Here is a 15,786-nt window from a genome sequence, read left to right on the forward strand (position 1 = left end):
CTCAGCATTGTGATTACCGTAAAGAAGCAGAGGTGTAAAAAGCGTACATGGCTCATTCGGGGTCGCAGGTGGTCTGTGACAGCCGTGGGGCACAGATCCGAGACTCCCAGCTCCGCCTCAAATGCCTTTTTGATGTTTTAAAAAACTTGCTATTAAAGTTACAGATAATTTGTATTTGGATAAAACATTATACAAATTTACTTTAAGATTACTGAGAAAACTTTTGTTTTCATATACCTTTAAGAACCATGTTGCTTAAAACAGCTAGTGGAAAGCTGAACTTGTGAAAGTCATAGCATGCAAACATTTCGTGAAACTATTTCTTCAAAAAGCAAAATTCAAAACCTTGCAGTATAAATTTGAACATTTTCTAGGTATTATTATAGGAACTAGGTGGTTACTCTGAATTGGAATCTACTTTATAGCAACTGTTTTCTTAAGGATCTATAACAGGGAGAAGGAATATTATTGTTATTTAGAATTTACCACTGCTTTGCACTTCTTAAAATGTACAGTGTATCTAAAGTTCTTATATGAAGTTTATAAAAATTTTAATTTCAGGAAATACTTGTAAGTGATTTCTCTTTTCTCATTGATGAATTTTGAGGCTAACTTACTACTGTAATTAGTTTTCTATCTATTTTGATGTAGTATATTCTACTGGCCTTTGAGCGTAAGATGGTGTATTTGTGTCTTAACTTTTGAAATTCAGGAATCCTGCTACTCAAACTTAGAGGTTTTTCTATCCAGTCATTTTTTGTTTTGTTTATTTATTCTTCTTGTAGAATGTCTATGGATTCATTTTAGGTAGCATTTCTTATTCTAGATACTATGGGGTGCTGTTATCTATAGCTTTGTGGTATTATGCCACATAGTTTCATATTATGCCATAGTTTCAACATAAACTTTCAAAAAATCCCCTTCCTGAGAGAAATGGGAACGTGTCTAGGATTTTCCAGAAATCTCAAAAAACCTGATCCCCCCCACCGCCCCCATGCATGATAAATTATATCTTGAAAGTATCATTCTGTAAACTGAAGTATAATTGAATCTGTCATATTCTGTGTGATGTGACCAGGGTTTCATAAGTAGAACATTTTCTCTTGTACGTGCTGTTAAGCTCTCACCTTTTCCGTTTCTGATTTCGAGTTTCTGTGGTGCCTCTTAGATTTTATATATGTGTGATAAAAATGTTCTGTAGACCTATGAGGTCTTTCACAATAACCTTCCTTTGTGAGGTCATCTCTGGTGTGGCAGCTTCTCTGTAGGCTCCCGTCGTTCTGATGGAATGCTAACTAGAACCCGTGTCTGTCTGTGTTTCATTATAATTTTAGAAAATATGAAAAAGTTAGGAAAAATAAGTAGCCACATATTTGATAATAAGCTGGTAAACTAGTCATTGCTGAATGAGAAAATGTCGCTTAAAAACAGAAAATAAATCAAGTGATTTTTTTTAAAACAAGGTAGTTGTATATGCTGCCTATTTGGATATACATATTTGGTTCTTTATTTGGTTTTCATTTTAAAATAAGCATATATAGATATTGCAAATGAACCATATTTACTTACGAGCTTAGAGTTTTCCAGGTATCATTTGTTGAAAAGAGGTGGAATAATAAATTTACTTGGCCAATACTATTTTATAATTTTTAAAATTCTTAGGAGCCTCATTTTCCTTATGTAATGTTTTTATTTGTCTCAGTTTTATACAGCTGTACCTATAGCAATTATTTCCCTTAATTTTTTAGGAGCAGCTTATTAAAAGGAGGAGAGGTACTATCTATATTTTATAGCCATGATTATAGAGGCAGAAAATCATAGTGGAGGTATGCTCAAGTGTGCTAAGTCCTATGTAATGTTCTGTGACATTGTTCTTGAAGAATATTTACAAAAATTTTTTTTGGAAAATTAGTGTCTCAGATTCTTAAGTTGAAAATAATTGTATAAGTGCATCTATGTATAATATGTAAATACAATTCAAAAGATAAATTTGAATGTTAGGTTATGAGCTTAAGCTTGTTCTTTTAGTTCTTGCTTTATTTTTATGTCATGCAAGTCCTTTGCTTATTTTGCACATTTGCGTTTTCTTTCTTTTACTATCTTTCCTTTATGTTTTAATCCTACCCCATTTTTTCACATGACAGGAAAAAGCCCGATCATATCAGGTACCAAATGGCTTCCTCCCTTCTTCTCCCACTCCTCACTCCAATTTTCTCTTTGGCACGAGACAGCTCATCATTAATCTGCATTTCAGTTGGATTACTTGCAATGGATATAAAGTCTCTTTAGGTGTTTAATTGGTAATGACATCACACCTTTTTATTGCCTCTCTTCTTCACTTTGTCTCAAATCTAATAAAAATCCTATGTTGTGAATTGCTCCAAGAAGATATACAGCAGGGGCTTCAAAAAGTCTGGGGAAAATGGAATTAAACATAATGGAGTTTTCCCATGAATCTTTTGAAGCTCCTTTATAGATTGAGTAATATGAATACCTTTATATATAGTTTAAAGGAAATTGCAAGAAACTGAGACTTGCTAAAATTAAGTAATAGTGAATTTATTATTTTTTCCCCCAAAATAATATTATTGGGAGTTAATACAGTTATCATATCATTCCACAGTTCAATCACATCAAGCAGTATTGTACAATTGCTAACACAGTCAGTTTCAAAACAATAGCTATTTTCTTTGACAATAAAAACAATTATATTGAAACGTCAGTTCCTAGACATACTTTATTTTCAATTTTACTCCCCCCCCCCCATGAAAAACGGAATTGCAATAAAGGAACATATGCTTTTAAGCTCCTAATTTTGTTAATTGTTAACCTATTTAGCACTGCTATGAACATGCCCAGAACTCTCACTTGTCTAGTATCAATGGTAAACCTTGTACAGACCTAGAATTTTGATGTATACCTCAGTTCATTGTTTGAACTGCAGTTTTGGAACTACAGCCCAAACAAGGTATAAAGGATAATTAAAAACAAAACAAAAAACTTGTTCCTTCCGACCACATTTTGTCATCTGGGAGCTCTCATTGGCTTATAAAGATCAATATTTTTTGTAAAAAGATTACCCAATTTTAGCCTTAATAACTCTTTATAAAGTCATTTCAATTTAAGGTAGCTATGAAGAATTTCTCATTTATCCCAATGAAGCCAGACATTGCCTTTTTAAGAATACTGTTGTACTTTGGCTTTGAGTCACTTTTGAATCTCACATGGTTGTCATCATGGTGCTTTCCAAAGTTTGTCTCCTAATTGCTTTTCTGGTACCTTTACATTCCAAGTACTGAATGCTAAAAGTTTTTGGTATTTTGTCTCTTTTCCATAAACCACCAACTATTTATGTTTAGTTTTTTTGTTGTTGGAACTGTTAGTGCCTCTCATTGTCTTTTAGCAGCAAGTAAAGATCGACTTCCACAGTACTTACTTACCTAAGTAAAATCTCAGTCAAGGTTATATGAATGCAGCTAGCCCTCTCAAGTTTTTTGTCTCTCGAGTTTTTTAATGACAGTGCAGGGGAGATAGTGCCAAAGGATATACGGATCATAGTGCTTCGAAATTTTTCTACCTAGGAAACATTATCTGGCTTTTTTTCACTTTGGAGGTGTTTTCAAATTAAGATGCTGTATACTGGAGGTGATGTGTCCTTCCAGGTGTACCGAAACAGAGCAGATAGATGACAGGAGAACTGTGCTTCCGAAGGACCGTTGATCTGTAAAGTCGACAAAGAACACAGATGCCTATCTGGAGCTTTCCTTTACTCTTAGAAGATGCCGTTCTGAAATGCAGCGGGTCCAAGGAAATTCCTCAGAAGCATGAAAAGTCTGTCTTATCACACAGCTGTTTTTCCACTGGGCAATTTAAGAGTGATTCAAAATTTCCCATCAAATTATATAACATGGATAAAAACAAGAGTTTTTATTAATATAGTTCACCCTAGCTCAAACTATCGTCAAATAAAAAACAATTAAACCATTATCAGAGATTTTTTTCCATTGCATGTCATCCCATGTGGCCAGGGCTGCACCGTTTTGTTTGTTTATAGGTATTTCCTTTAACATTTCTAACCAACTCTTGTCCCCAAGCAAAGCCACCCAGAAGTTCTTCCTTTTCTAGCTTGCCTTCTGATGATGTGCATCTAGAGGCAATCCGCCTGCCTTTGTCCAGGTGCTTGTCTAATAAATTGTTATTTTAATGGTAAAGGTAATACCTTTTTAAGAGAAAACAAAACCCAACATAATTTGAAATTTCAAAAGCACCTCCTGATTATTTTCTCAGCTTTGGGAAATTAACTTAATTTTTAAAATAGAAGTTCTCTAAGATTCTAAATAAGTATTTCTAGTGCTTTGTATTAGTATAAACGAAAAGGTAGAATCTCTTATCCGCTAATAGATTAATAACTAATTTTTACAATAGAAATCATCTTATATTAAACTAATATTAAAATAATGACCCAGTTATTATTTTACCTTTCATGCTTGATGGGAATTTTTGCTTTTATGAATGGCTTTTGGCTGTTGATTTAAAATTTTAGTGGGGGTAAGTCTTTAGGGTTTTTTTTTGCTTTTTTTGTTTGTTTATTTTTAACAAATTAGAATTAGCAAATATACTATTCATAGCTTAACATTTTCTTCTAAAGAAGATTGCAAATAAATTATTTGTCTAAATAATTTACAGTAGTATACCAAAACTATAAATAGTTGGATGAATCAACTGTAGTTGAGAGTTTTGATTATTCTGTTGCAAAGTATTTTATATGAAAATAAGGCCAAGTTAATTGGTGATTATCTCCTCTTTTATTTCTGTTCTTAAGTGATTAGCTTCCTTTGTTGCTTAAGAAATAAGTACATATGAATTATCTGCAGAAAGGTTGAAAATAACACGCCACTTATTTCATGTTTTGCCGCATAAAATGGATATTTCTATTCATGATATGAATTGATTTCTCCTTTAAAATAAAAGCAATTATTTTGGGGGAAAGATGATTGTATTTTTGTGAAACCTCAAAAGGGTATAGAGTTTTGCCTTAAATCAGTTACTATTTGTGGAAGAAGCTTAAAGGATAACTTTTGTTCAGGGAATAAATCTATGCCACAAAAGAAATCAAATTATAGCAAATTATCTCCCTAATCTAGTTTATAGTGCTTGCTCTTTCGTTTCACTAGACATCTTATGTTGGCATCAATTTATTAAAGCAAAACAACACACTTGTCAAAATACTATTAATCATAAACTGAATTCCCAAATATTTCACTTCTGCATCAAATTAACATATTTTAAACTAACTTATATTTATGAAGACTTATTTGGTTTGATATCTTTTTAGACGCTGGTTTTCAATACAGAACAATCAGTTGGTTTACCAGAAAAAGTTTAAGGTAGGTGTTTTGTAAGATAAGTAAGTGGAAGCCCTGTTCTTGTTAAGTGCTCTTGATTCAGTTCTGACTCAGTGAAAACTCTAGTGAGTCCCAAAGTTCATTTCTTTACTTGTTTGCCTTACTTCATAAGTAGTCCTCATTGCAAAGGTGCTGTTCATTAGGCTAAGTGTAAGTGCATTCTACAGTAAGAAGTAAGGCACCCTGGTGCCATAGTGGTTAAGTACTAGCCAAAGGTCAGGGGTTCAAACACAGCAGTGGCTCTGGGAAAGGCAAACATCTGATGATCTGCTTCCATACAGATTACAATCCAAGAAATACTTGCCGTTTAGGGTCACTCACTTAATGGCATATAACAACAGAATGGGAAATATCAATATTTGATTCTTAAAAGCAGAGTGATTTTGAATTCAGAATTTCTAGCTTTGAATGGAGTTTTCTGCATCTTAGAATTGTTGCATCTATCTCTTTGCTTCATTGTCTAGCTTTGTGACAGGAATAAACTTTATTTTAAAAATGTTTTTAATTACAGATTTTTATTATCAGTATTTTTTTATAGTTCTTTTATTGTGAATTGGGTAAAGGTTTACAGAACAGATCATCAGTTTTACATTCAGCAATTCATGCACATTTTGGAACATAGATTACTTTAGATAGATGAGCTTACAAGGTTGGTCCAGGGCCTTCTCACTTACTTAGTCAGGGCACAACAGATAGGGCATAATTCATGACTACATGACACCCTCTGTACTGTCCTCAGAACAGTGACCTCCATTAAGGACACACCCTGAGAGAGACTGCCTGGGCTGGCTGGAGAGGTGGGGAGGCAATCTATTTTCTAGTGTACTCTTGCCGGAGGGCAAGATTATGTACATCCTTGGTTAATGATCAGCAATGGATTTTGGGCTGTCACTGCCATACAAACCCTTTGCAAAGTGGAGTTTTAAGAATTTAACCTCTCGTACAGGTTGTCATTTCTTGGAAAGATTTAAAGTCCCTAAAGAAAAAAAAAAAAGATCCAGTCTTAGAAACAAACCTAAGGGGCAGTTCCTAGCCTGTCCTCTAGGGTCACCGTGAATCAGAAATGACTCGGCAGCAGCAGTGTGTTGGAGGGTTTTTGTTTTGCTGAGAGTATGAGTCAGATTCGACGGATGGCAGCTGGTTTTGATCGCACTGTTTAAAACCCAAGTTGGTCACTGTGGACATTTTGTCTCCCTACTGCAGGATAACCCCACTGTGGTAGTTGAAGATCTTAGGCTGTGCACAGTGAAGCACTGTGAAGACATAGAGCGAAGATTTTGCTTCGAGGTGGTCTCCCCAACAAAGTGAGTGGTTCTGGAGAAGCTGGCGTTGCTGTGATGTTGCCCTATGTTGTTTTGAAGAACTTTGCAGAGTAGAGAAAGTTATGTCTTTGACATATGGTAATCTGTGCTGAAGAAGATTAATTATTAGTTAAGTATGAGGGGTCCCCCCCAAAAAATGAATTATTTCCCCCCAAAGCTATGTATTTTAAGTTTGTTTTTGTTTTTTAACAAAACAACCATAATCACCTTCAAAGTGTTCTCCATTACACTTAAGACATTTGTCAAATCTGAGATTCCATTCGTGGAAAGAGTTTTCAAACACAGGTGACAGCACCTCCCTCATTTTTTTTAACCTCTTCTATTTTGTCAAACCGTTGTCCTTTCATGTCCCTCTTCATTCTCAGAAACAAAAAGGAGTCTCACGGTGTGAGGCCAGGTGGGTAAGGTGCGTGGGGCAAGAGAGCCTTTTGCCAAAAACTGGCTCACTGGGATGGCTGTGTGAGCAAGGGCATTGTCGTGGTGGCAAAACCAGTCCCTTGTCTGCCACAAATCACGCCTTTTTTGTCACACATTGTTAGGCAATTTTTTCAAAACCTCTAAATAGGAAGCTTGATGAACAGTCTGACCTGGTGGAATGAACTCCAAATGTGTACTACAAGTCAATATTTCATCTGTTCGGGAAAGTTGATGGATTGTCCAAAATGAGGTTTTTGATCCATTGACATTTCACCTTTTTTTGAAATGAGAAAACCACTCTGCCCTTGTAAGCTGTGTTAAACATCACAACCGTGTTTGCGGCGTTTTTCCGAAGCAGGAAACAAAATTTCATAGCTACACGCTGTTCCCTGAAATTGACCATCACAAAAATAAGGTTTAAGTGAAATTGCTTTTACCGAAAAATTCACTATGACCACAGAGAGCCTTCTCAGGTGATGCCAGTGGCTGCACTAACTCAGGGTGAGATGCTTGATGTTCACCTAGCAGGAAAAATACATACCATGACAGCTCCACACTGCTCAGCACAATTTCGTTTTTGGGGGGTACCCCCTTGTATAACTATTCTATGTTAAGTAGTAGTAAACATATTACTGCCAGATACTTATATAGCTTATAAGCATATATCATTATAAAAATTTCATAAAGATTACTGATATGTCCATGTGAAAACATTTTAGCGCTCATAATGATGAACTGAAATCATATTTCAATTTCCTTGAGAACTGTATTTTCATGTTTTAAAAGGCTATCTATAGAAAAATTGATAGTCTATATTATATATTTAAGGACTTATTTTTATATAAGGTACAGAAAAATTATATTTTCATTTGGATAATTTATGTTATTAGCACCAACCTCTTTCTTCATGAGTATGTACAGCCCTAAAGATAGATGAAAAAAATACATATTTTTGCTAGAAAAGTGTTAAATAACAAAAGTGGACAGAAATTTAAAGGTTGTGTGTGTACCCCCTTTTTTTAGGTTTGTGGACGAGGTTATTCCAATTAAGTTTAGTGTCCCCTCTCTTTTCCTGCCACCCACTTCTATGCCACCACAAAAACACAATGGTCCTGAGCCCCCAGGGTCAGTGACTCAAGAAGTTTTCATAATTTAGCTCCCTGTATGTTCTGTTATGTTCATGGATATATTTATAGCATATATAAATGCATAAGTAGAAATAGCTTCTGCCAAACCTTTGTAGATTCAGAAGTGCAGTTCCATTCACCTTCTCACACCTGTTCAGCTTACACGTCTATGTGTGTATCCACTCGTAGAGCCCCGCTATTACAGGAATGTGTATGCAATAGGATAGACCTGTGTTGCCTTTAACTCTGTACTCCTCCCCCGATCTTTCTTTTCAGATATTTAATTTTTAATTCATTATTTTAGTATCTGGGGAAACAGCTTATTTTTTTTTTCTGTTTTTAGAAGCTGTATGCTCCAGGCAGATTCTGAAAAGCTGCGCCAGGCATGGATTAAGGCTGTTCAGACCAGTATTGCCACGGCTTATAGAGAGAAGGGGGATGAGTCAGAGGTTTGTAAACCATACTGCAATGACAAATACCATGTTGCTAATATAATTTTAAAATCTAGATTAAATTTTCTTGATTTTATTTCTCTTGATTTTTGCCTATAATTTTAATATTTGAATATGTCTTCTAGATTTGGTGTAAGAGATTTTGATGTTTGGCTCATAATAAAACAATGAATGTTAATGATGTGAATAATAAAATAATGAGTGTGAAGGGCATTTAAATTGAAAACTGAGTAAAAAGCAAAAGTAAGAAAGAACAGCATTGTTTCTTAGCTGATGGCTAAGAAACTTGGTGTGGAACCTATGGGTCATAGTCTGTGTACAGCTTCCCAAAGAGTTTCTCAGATATTTTGAGCAAGGCTACAAGTAAGTCTTGATGATAGGACTCACCACTCCTGGGACATCTAGCATGACTGTCTTTTGGGCTTAAGGATAGACAAGTCTCAGCCACATGGTAGGCAGACTGGATTGCTCTATATATTCGAACCTGAAGTGCAGCTTGGCCAAATTCCTGCTGCCAGCAGTCGATCAAATCAGACTCGTTCCCAACAGGAAACAAGAGTACTCAGCTGATCCAAGGATCCAGGGCAGAGAGAGGACAGTAGGAATGTCATGGGTGGCCAAATTCATCTGGACATTGAGTGCATTAGCAAAGGGCATCTTGTGGAGGTCGTTCTTAATGTGTTGGTCATCTCTTGAATTCTACTCTAATGGGGACCACTTTCCCTCTCAGCTTGATCTCCAGTTGTTAGGTGTACTCCTAATGACTAGATAGTAAAATACTGGTTTGTTAAGCTTTAAATGTCTTTAAGCAATAAGACTTTTAAAAAAAATCATTTTATTGGGGGCTCAAGCACATTTGTACATTTGTTGCCATCATCACTTTCAAAACATTTTCTTTCTACTTGAGCCCTTGGTATCAGCTCCTCATCCCTGCCCCTCCTCCCCATGAACCTTTGATAATTTATAAATTATTATATTTTCATGTCTTACACTGACTGATGACTCCCTTCACCCACTTTTCTGTTGTCCCTACCCTTGTGAGGGGGTTATATGTAGATCATTGTGATCGGTTCCCCTTTTCTCCTCCTACCTTCCTGGTAACAATAAGACTTTTTATATGCCATAGAGCACTTTGTGTTTCGCCATTATTCCCGTGTGCATACAAGTGCTTACTAAATAATATCTTTCTTGTTGATATATACCAAAGGTTTCCAAATCTATTTGGCCTATCACCCCCTTTTCCAGAAAAATTACTCAATGGCATCTAAAAGCTTTTATGCTATAGTTCATAATACAGGGTAAAATGTAGGGTCTGCTTTTGCAGCCTATCTGGATCCTTGCAGGCCCCTCCACCCAGGTAGCAGGATTGTCTGCTTTGGGAAACACCGATACAAACTTTGCTTGTGCACTTAAAAAAATAACTATCTACCAGCCAAATTTTGCTTTTCTCCTTGCTTACATGAGTAGCACATGACGTTTTAGACATCGTGTCTTCTGTTGGTTCAGTCTTAAGTTGATCTGTTCTTTAGTATTCACCTATGTACATATTAGTATTTATTGTAACTTTCCCGCCTAGTTATTCAAGTTAACTGCATTAATTAAAGCAGTGTGATTATAATTTATTGAATACTCTGGCAAGAACTTGGCATAGAGAAGTGATCATTTATTTCAGTCATGAGTCAATGCCCTTGTGCCTCCTTTTGTCTTCTACTTTGCACATCAGTGTTCCCTTTCTCTTCTCTGTTGCATCGGTGTGATATTTAATTTTACATGTTTGTATATTTCCCCTACTAGACAAAAGTCCTGTTGATAGCAGACCTTTATTGAAGACCCATATGAGGTCTTTAATAACTTATCACTAGGTGCTTCTGTTAAGAGCATAGGAACCCTTTTGGTGTAGTGATTACACATTGGGTAATCCACAAGGTTACCTGTTCGAAACCACCAACCTCTCCTCAGGAGGAAATGGGACTTTCTACTCCTGGAAACAGTTACAGTCTCAGGAGGGAGCATTAGAATTGGTTGTGATGATGAATATATAATTCTTTTAAAAAGTGATTTAACTATAAAAGTCTGATATGTGAATATTATATCAAGAAAACTACTTTAAAAAAACAAAAGAAGAAAGAAAAGAAACCAAAGTTGACTACTTACCATGATGAAGGAGGAAGAGTTGTTGCTTCAGGGGCATTGAGTTTATGTTAATGGTGGTGGAATAATTTGGAAAAGGCTATCAACAGTGGTTGTACAATACAAAGAGTATTAACAATGGCACTGAATTATACAAGGGGGTGCCCGCCTCCCCCAAAAAAAGACCCCCCCCAAAGCTATGTACTGTATATACTCCAGTATAAGTCAACCCAAAAATGAGCCGAGGCACTTAATTTTACCACAAAAAATGCATTAAAAATGTGCCGAAAAATTTGGCTTATACACTATGGTATTTACATTTTTTTTTTTTACAAAACAACTATCATCTTCAAAGTACTGTTCATTGCATTTAATACATTTGTCATATCTGAGATTCCATTCCATTCTTCGAAACATTTTTCAAACTCATCTGTTTGGGATGGCTGACAATACCTCCCATGTTTTTTCCTTCACCTCTTCTGTGTCGTCAAATCACTGTCCTTTCATGTCCCTCTTCATTTGTGGAAACAAAAAGAAGTCGCAGGGAGTGAGGTCAGGTGAGTCAGGTATGTGGGGCAAGAGAGGCAGGCAGGTTTTTGCCCCAACCTGGCACACTGAGATGGTAATGTTCTGGAATTGATTTTACAGCTTGTCTTGATATGACTGAATTATTGAATTGTATGACATGTGGGTGAAGTGACAATAAAGTGTGTTTTTTTAATTAAAAAAAAACACATTACAATCTTGTCAGGGTACCAGCCCTAACACATCATCACGGGTCCAGTAGGCGCAATTGTACAGTGATAATAAGTAAAGATTATAGTAAAGTCACATAGAGCATGAGAGATAGAACAGAGATTGAAATAATGGAGTCAGGCAAAATACATGGTAGCGCAATGCTTACCTCAGCCTCACTTGGTGGTCCACGTGGAGAGAGATTTATTGCTAACCAAAGCTTTTATATTCTCTGGGGACATGCAAGCCCCCTAATTACATGTGAAGACATACTTCACAGGAAAGGTTGTGCTATAGGTAATACAGTAATACAGGGGGGGGTGATCTAGGGGTATCCACGTAATAGGAAGGGGAGGTATTTGGGGTATACATGTGATAAGATGGGCGGATCCTAGATTCAGGATGGCAGCCTAACTTTGGATGTCACTGAGCTGTTTTTCGGCCTGTTCTCTGACTCACTATAGAAACCATTATCAGTACGGTGTAAAACCCCACCTACAGGCACTAAATAGATGACTGTAAGCCTTTAGGGAGAAGTAGCCCATTGCCTTTAATAGCCAGAGTGGGCCCTACCAGTCCAGAAAGTTGTTGGTAACTGACTGCCTTCAGGGAGGTAGCTTGACCATCATTTACCATTAGCTGCAAGGAGTGTCCTGTCTAACATATTTGGGGGAGATGACTTGGGAGATATTTTTCTGTGTCCCACACAATCTCAGAAATTCACAGGGGCGGTTCTACCCTGTCCTATAGCATCGCTGTAAGTCAGCATTCATTTGAAGGCAGCAAGTTTTTGGTTTGGAATTTGGCTAGGAGCATGCAATTTCGTTTTGTTTTCTTTTATTTTTTTAAACAAATATTCTTAATTCTTTTAGAAGCTGGATAAGAAGTCATCTTCATCCACAGGAAGCCTAGAATCTGGGAGTGAGTCAAAAGAAAAATTGCTGAAAGGAGAGAGTGCATTGCAGCGAGTCCAGTGTATCCCTGGCAATGCCAGCTGTTGTGACTGTGGTCTGGCGGACCCCCGGTGGGCCAGCATCAACCTGGGAATTACCCTGTGCATCGAGTGCTCTGGGATTCACCGGTGGGTAGTCCTGCCCAGGATGAGAGATGACTTCTTTTGCACAAACACAGTGTGAATTTTGCCCCATTGTGTAGAGGACCTTTTCCACTGTCCCTATGGAAGTGCCACTCTGTCTTTGCTCCCTTCACAAAGAGGCTAGAGTTCTGGTTGGTAAAGTACGTCTGAGGGATCTGGCATTTACCCTTGGTTATTAACCAGAAAACAGGTCCCGATTTATATTTGTGTTGAGGGCTGAAAGACGGTGTCATAGTGAAAACTAAAAGGAATTTGTGTAAATATATAAATAGAGCAGATACTGGAAAGCTTTATATATTAATGCATTTTTTCCCCCCTCACTTAGGAGTCTTGGAGTTCATTTTTCAAAAGTCCGATCTTTAACTTTAGATACTTGGGAACCTGAACTTTTAAAGGTAAAGTAAATCTTTGCACTAAGATATTTTTAAGGTTTTGCATTAAAAAAATCTGAGGAGTTTGGAATACTTACTTGCAGGTTTATGAATTTCTTATTTAACAATGAGTAAATTGTATTGGATCACATCTCAGGCTATTTTGGCAAACCTGGTGCTTTTATAATGTGCTTTTACACTGGAAAGTGCCTGTAGCACCCCTAACTAGAACTCAGTTCACCTTCTAAGGAGATCAAGCCTCATGCATTTCTTTTGTTACTGTATCAAAAAATAATTCTAGGTCCTCCCCCTCAATTTTATTCTTTAATAATTATGTAGATTTTTGTTTAAAAGTATGCACTATATTGCTATAGAGAGTTCCATAAAGGTCCCTTGGGGAAGGCTAGAAGAAAGACTAACAGTATAAACCTTGAGTGATGTAGCAGGGTCCTCCTTCAGTGGGACCTGGCCTTCCCCTCATTCAAGGGGTTTTGGGTCTGTAACTGCTCAGGTCCGAGAATTGACTGAGTGATCATGACTCTCTATTCTGCTGTTCACCTGATCTAGCATTCTTCTGCCTGTATAGATCATGTAAATATTTAGTAGGTTTCCCATCTATTTCACTCCTAGGAACACTGTGGCTAAGTAGTCAATGTCATAACTCCACGAGACAGGTTGCTTTTATTACTACGGAAACCTTGCAGTTTAATATAACCACACCCACCCTGTCTTTCTTGATTGTGCTGACACCTGCCCTCTACCACCACAGGGCCCAATCAGCTCCACTGTAGGCAAATGTCGGTCGGAGTTCACTTAGGCCGGTTCCCACAGTTAATCCTGGTGCACATAAAATAGCAATCACAGGAGTCTTCAGAGATGCTGGGTCCACTACACGGACTTGTTCCTTATGGTTGTGGTGAAGGGTATGTCCTCAGGACACCCTTTTTGGGTCTATGGGAGTATCCTGATAGATCCATTCCAACATACCAATTTCCCTAAGCTTTGGGATGCCTTCTTCTACAGTGGTGGTTCTCAACCTTTCTAATGCCGCGATCCTTTCATCCAGTTTCTCATGTTGTGGTGACCCCCAACCATAAAATTATTTTCATTGCTACTTCATGACTGTAATTCTGCTACTGTTATGAATCGGGGACCCCTGTGAAAGGGTCGTTCAATCCCCAAAGGGGTCGCAACCCACAGGTTGAGAACCACTGTTCTACAGTGTACCAAGGTAGGTCAGGTACCTCATGTTGGTCTAATCTAGGCCATCTGGCAGCCCATGCTTCAGTGAACCAACTAAATAAGGAATTAGATCCTCTTTTAACCTCTCTCGCTGAGACATTGAAAGAAGAATCTGTGCTTAGGAGTCCCGTATCCAGAAACTCAGACTGGTCTAATGTTATATTCCTTGTACCGGTATCCCACACCCTTAGTAACTACTCCTCGGGATATTCCCCAGGCATCTGCTTGTATGTGTTAGAAAACTCAAACAGATCTTTGTGAGAAAAGTGTACTTCTTCCTGAGTAATCACCTCAATCTCACATTTAGGAGTTTTCTGAGCCTTAATTGTAGTTACAGGTCTAGAAGAAATAATGGGTGGTAAGGGTGTTTCCTGGGTGCTCTCAGCAATATCCTGTAAGGCAGGGGTGTCAAACTGGTGGCCTGTAGGCCACAAAGGTAATTTTTTGTGGCCTACGATGCTCTGAAATAAAATGAAAATACAAAACAATTGTTATGAAGAAAATAGTGCTTAAGGGAGATCGAGGCAATACAGTACACACAATTCCCTAGTTAACCCTTTAACTACTGAAGATGAGTAAAATCACAAAATCAAAGTTGCTCATTTTAATTGAGTTTGACACCCCTGTTGTAAGGCATCTCCACCAGGCAGTGCTACAGATGCAGACACACCTGACATTTTAGCTTGAACAGTTTGGTTAATCTGCTCAGGTGTGGGTTGTTTTAATGATAGTGGATTAATCCCCTCAGCTGGGAGGGGTGCATCTATTGACTAAGGTGGCTCAATCATTTCTAGGGGCTCAGTATCCTCCTCTTCTGGATCATTAGCCCATATGTTCCCATCCCATGTTTCAGGGTCCCAGCTTTTTCCTAACAATGCCCTTACTTTAGTATCAGACACTGCTCTAGACCTGCAATTCAGCTGATGTTGTAATTCAGCCATTCACATAATGAGACTCTGGACCTGGTTCTCAGCAATGTCAGCTCTATTACTAGAGGAGAGAAGGCTCTCCTTTGTAGCACATGCAGAAGCTTTTAGGTCTGTTCTTCTGCACTTGAGACATGCTTCTGAAATTCTGAGACCCTCCCTCTCCTTAATCACCATTTCCATTGTAAGAAGGACCAGCCAACCAGCTTCCCTATACTTGTCATCCTGACAAAACTGCTGGAAAATATCAAACATATGATCACCCAGAGCCTCTCCTCTAACCAGCACTTCATCTATTGGTGCTGATTCTATGGATATTAGTGTTGCTACTTCACACCATAGATAAGTAAGAGTGGCAGACTTATCTATGCTTTGGGGGTAGAGATAGCATTATCAGTGCTGTTAAGCCTAATCAGGCTGGAGAACCAATTTAAGAAGCCCATATTTATGATCTTGTTTCTCCAGGGCATCCTCAAACTTTTTAAACAGGGGGCCAGTTCACTGTCCCTCAGACCCGTTGGAGGACCAGACTATGGTTTAAAAAAAAACTATGAACAAATTCC

At 37.6% G+C, this 15,786-nt stretch overlaps 1 protein-coding gene across 1 annotated transcript in view; it reads left to right on the forward strand.

The window, feature by feature from the left end:
- Positions 1-15,786, forward strand: part of ACAP2 (ArfGAP with coiled-coil, ankyrin repeat and PH domains 2) — a 153,085-nt gene that overhangs the window by 110,529 nt on the left and 26,770 nt on the right. The window contains exons 10-14 of the mRNA XM_004712337.3: positions 5,336-5,387; positions 6,609-6,709; positions 8,615-8,720; positions 12,461-12,669; positions 13,010-13,079. Coding sequence (XP_004712394.1) covers positions 5,336-5,387; positions 6,609-6,709; positions 8,615-8,720; positions 12,461-12,669; positions 13,010-13,079 — 538 coding nt within the window. The remainder of the gene's footprint in view (positions 1-5,335; positions 5,388-6,608; positions 6,710-8,614; positions 8,721-12,460; positions 12,670-13,009; positions 13,080-15,786) is intronic.

Source organism: Echinops telfairi, unplaced genomic scaffold (assembly GCF_000313985.2).
Source record: "Echinops telfairi isolate 266 unplaced genomic scaffold, ASM31398v2 ScPeMD7_17;HRSCAF=63, whole genome shotgun sequence".
Taxonomy (NCBI): domain Eukaryota; kingdom Metazoa; phylum Chordata; class Mammalia; order Afrosoricida; family Tenrecidae; genus Echinops; species Echinops telfairi.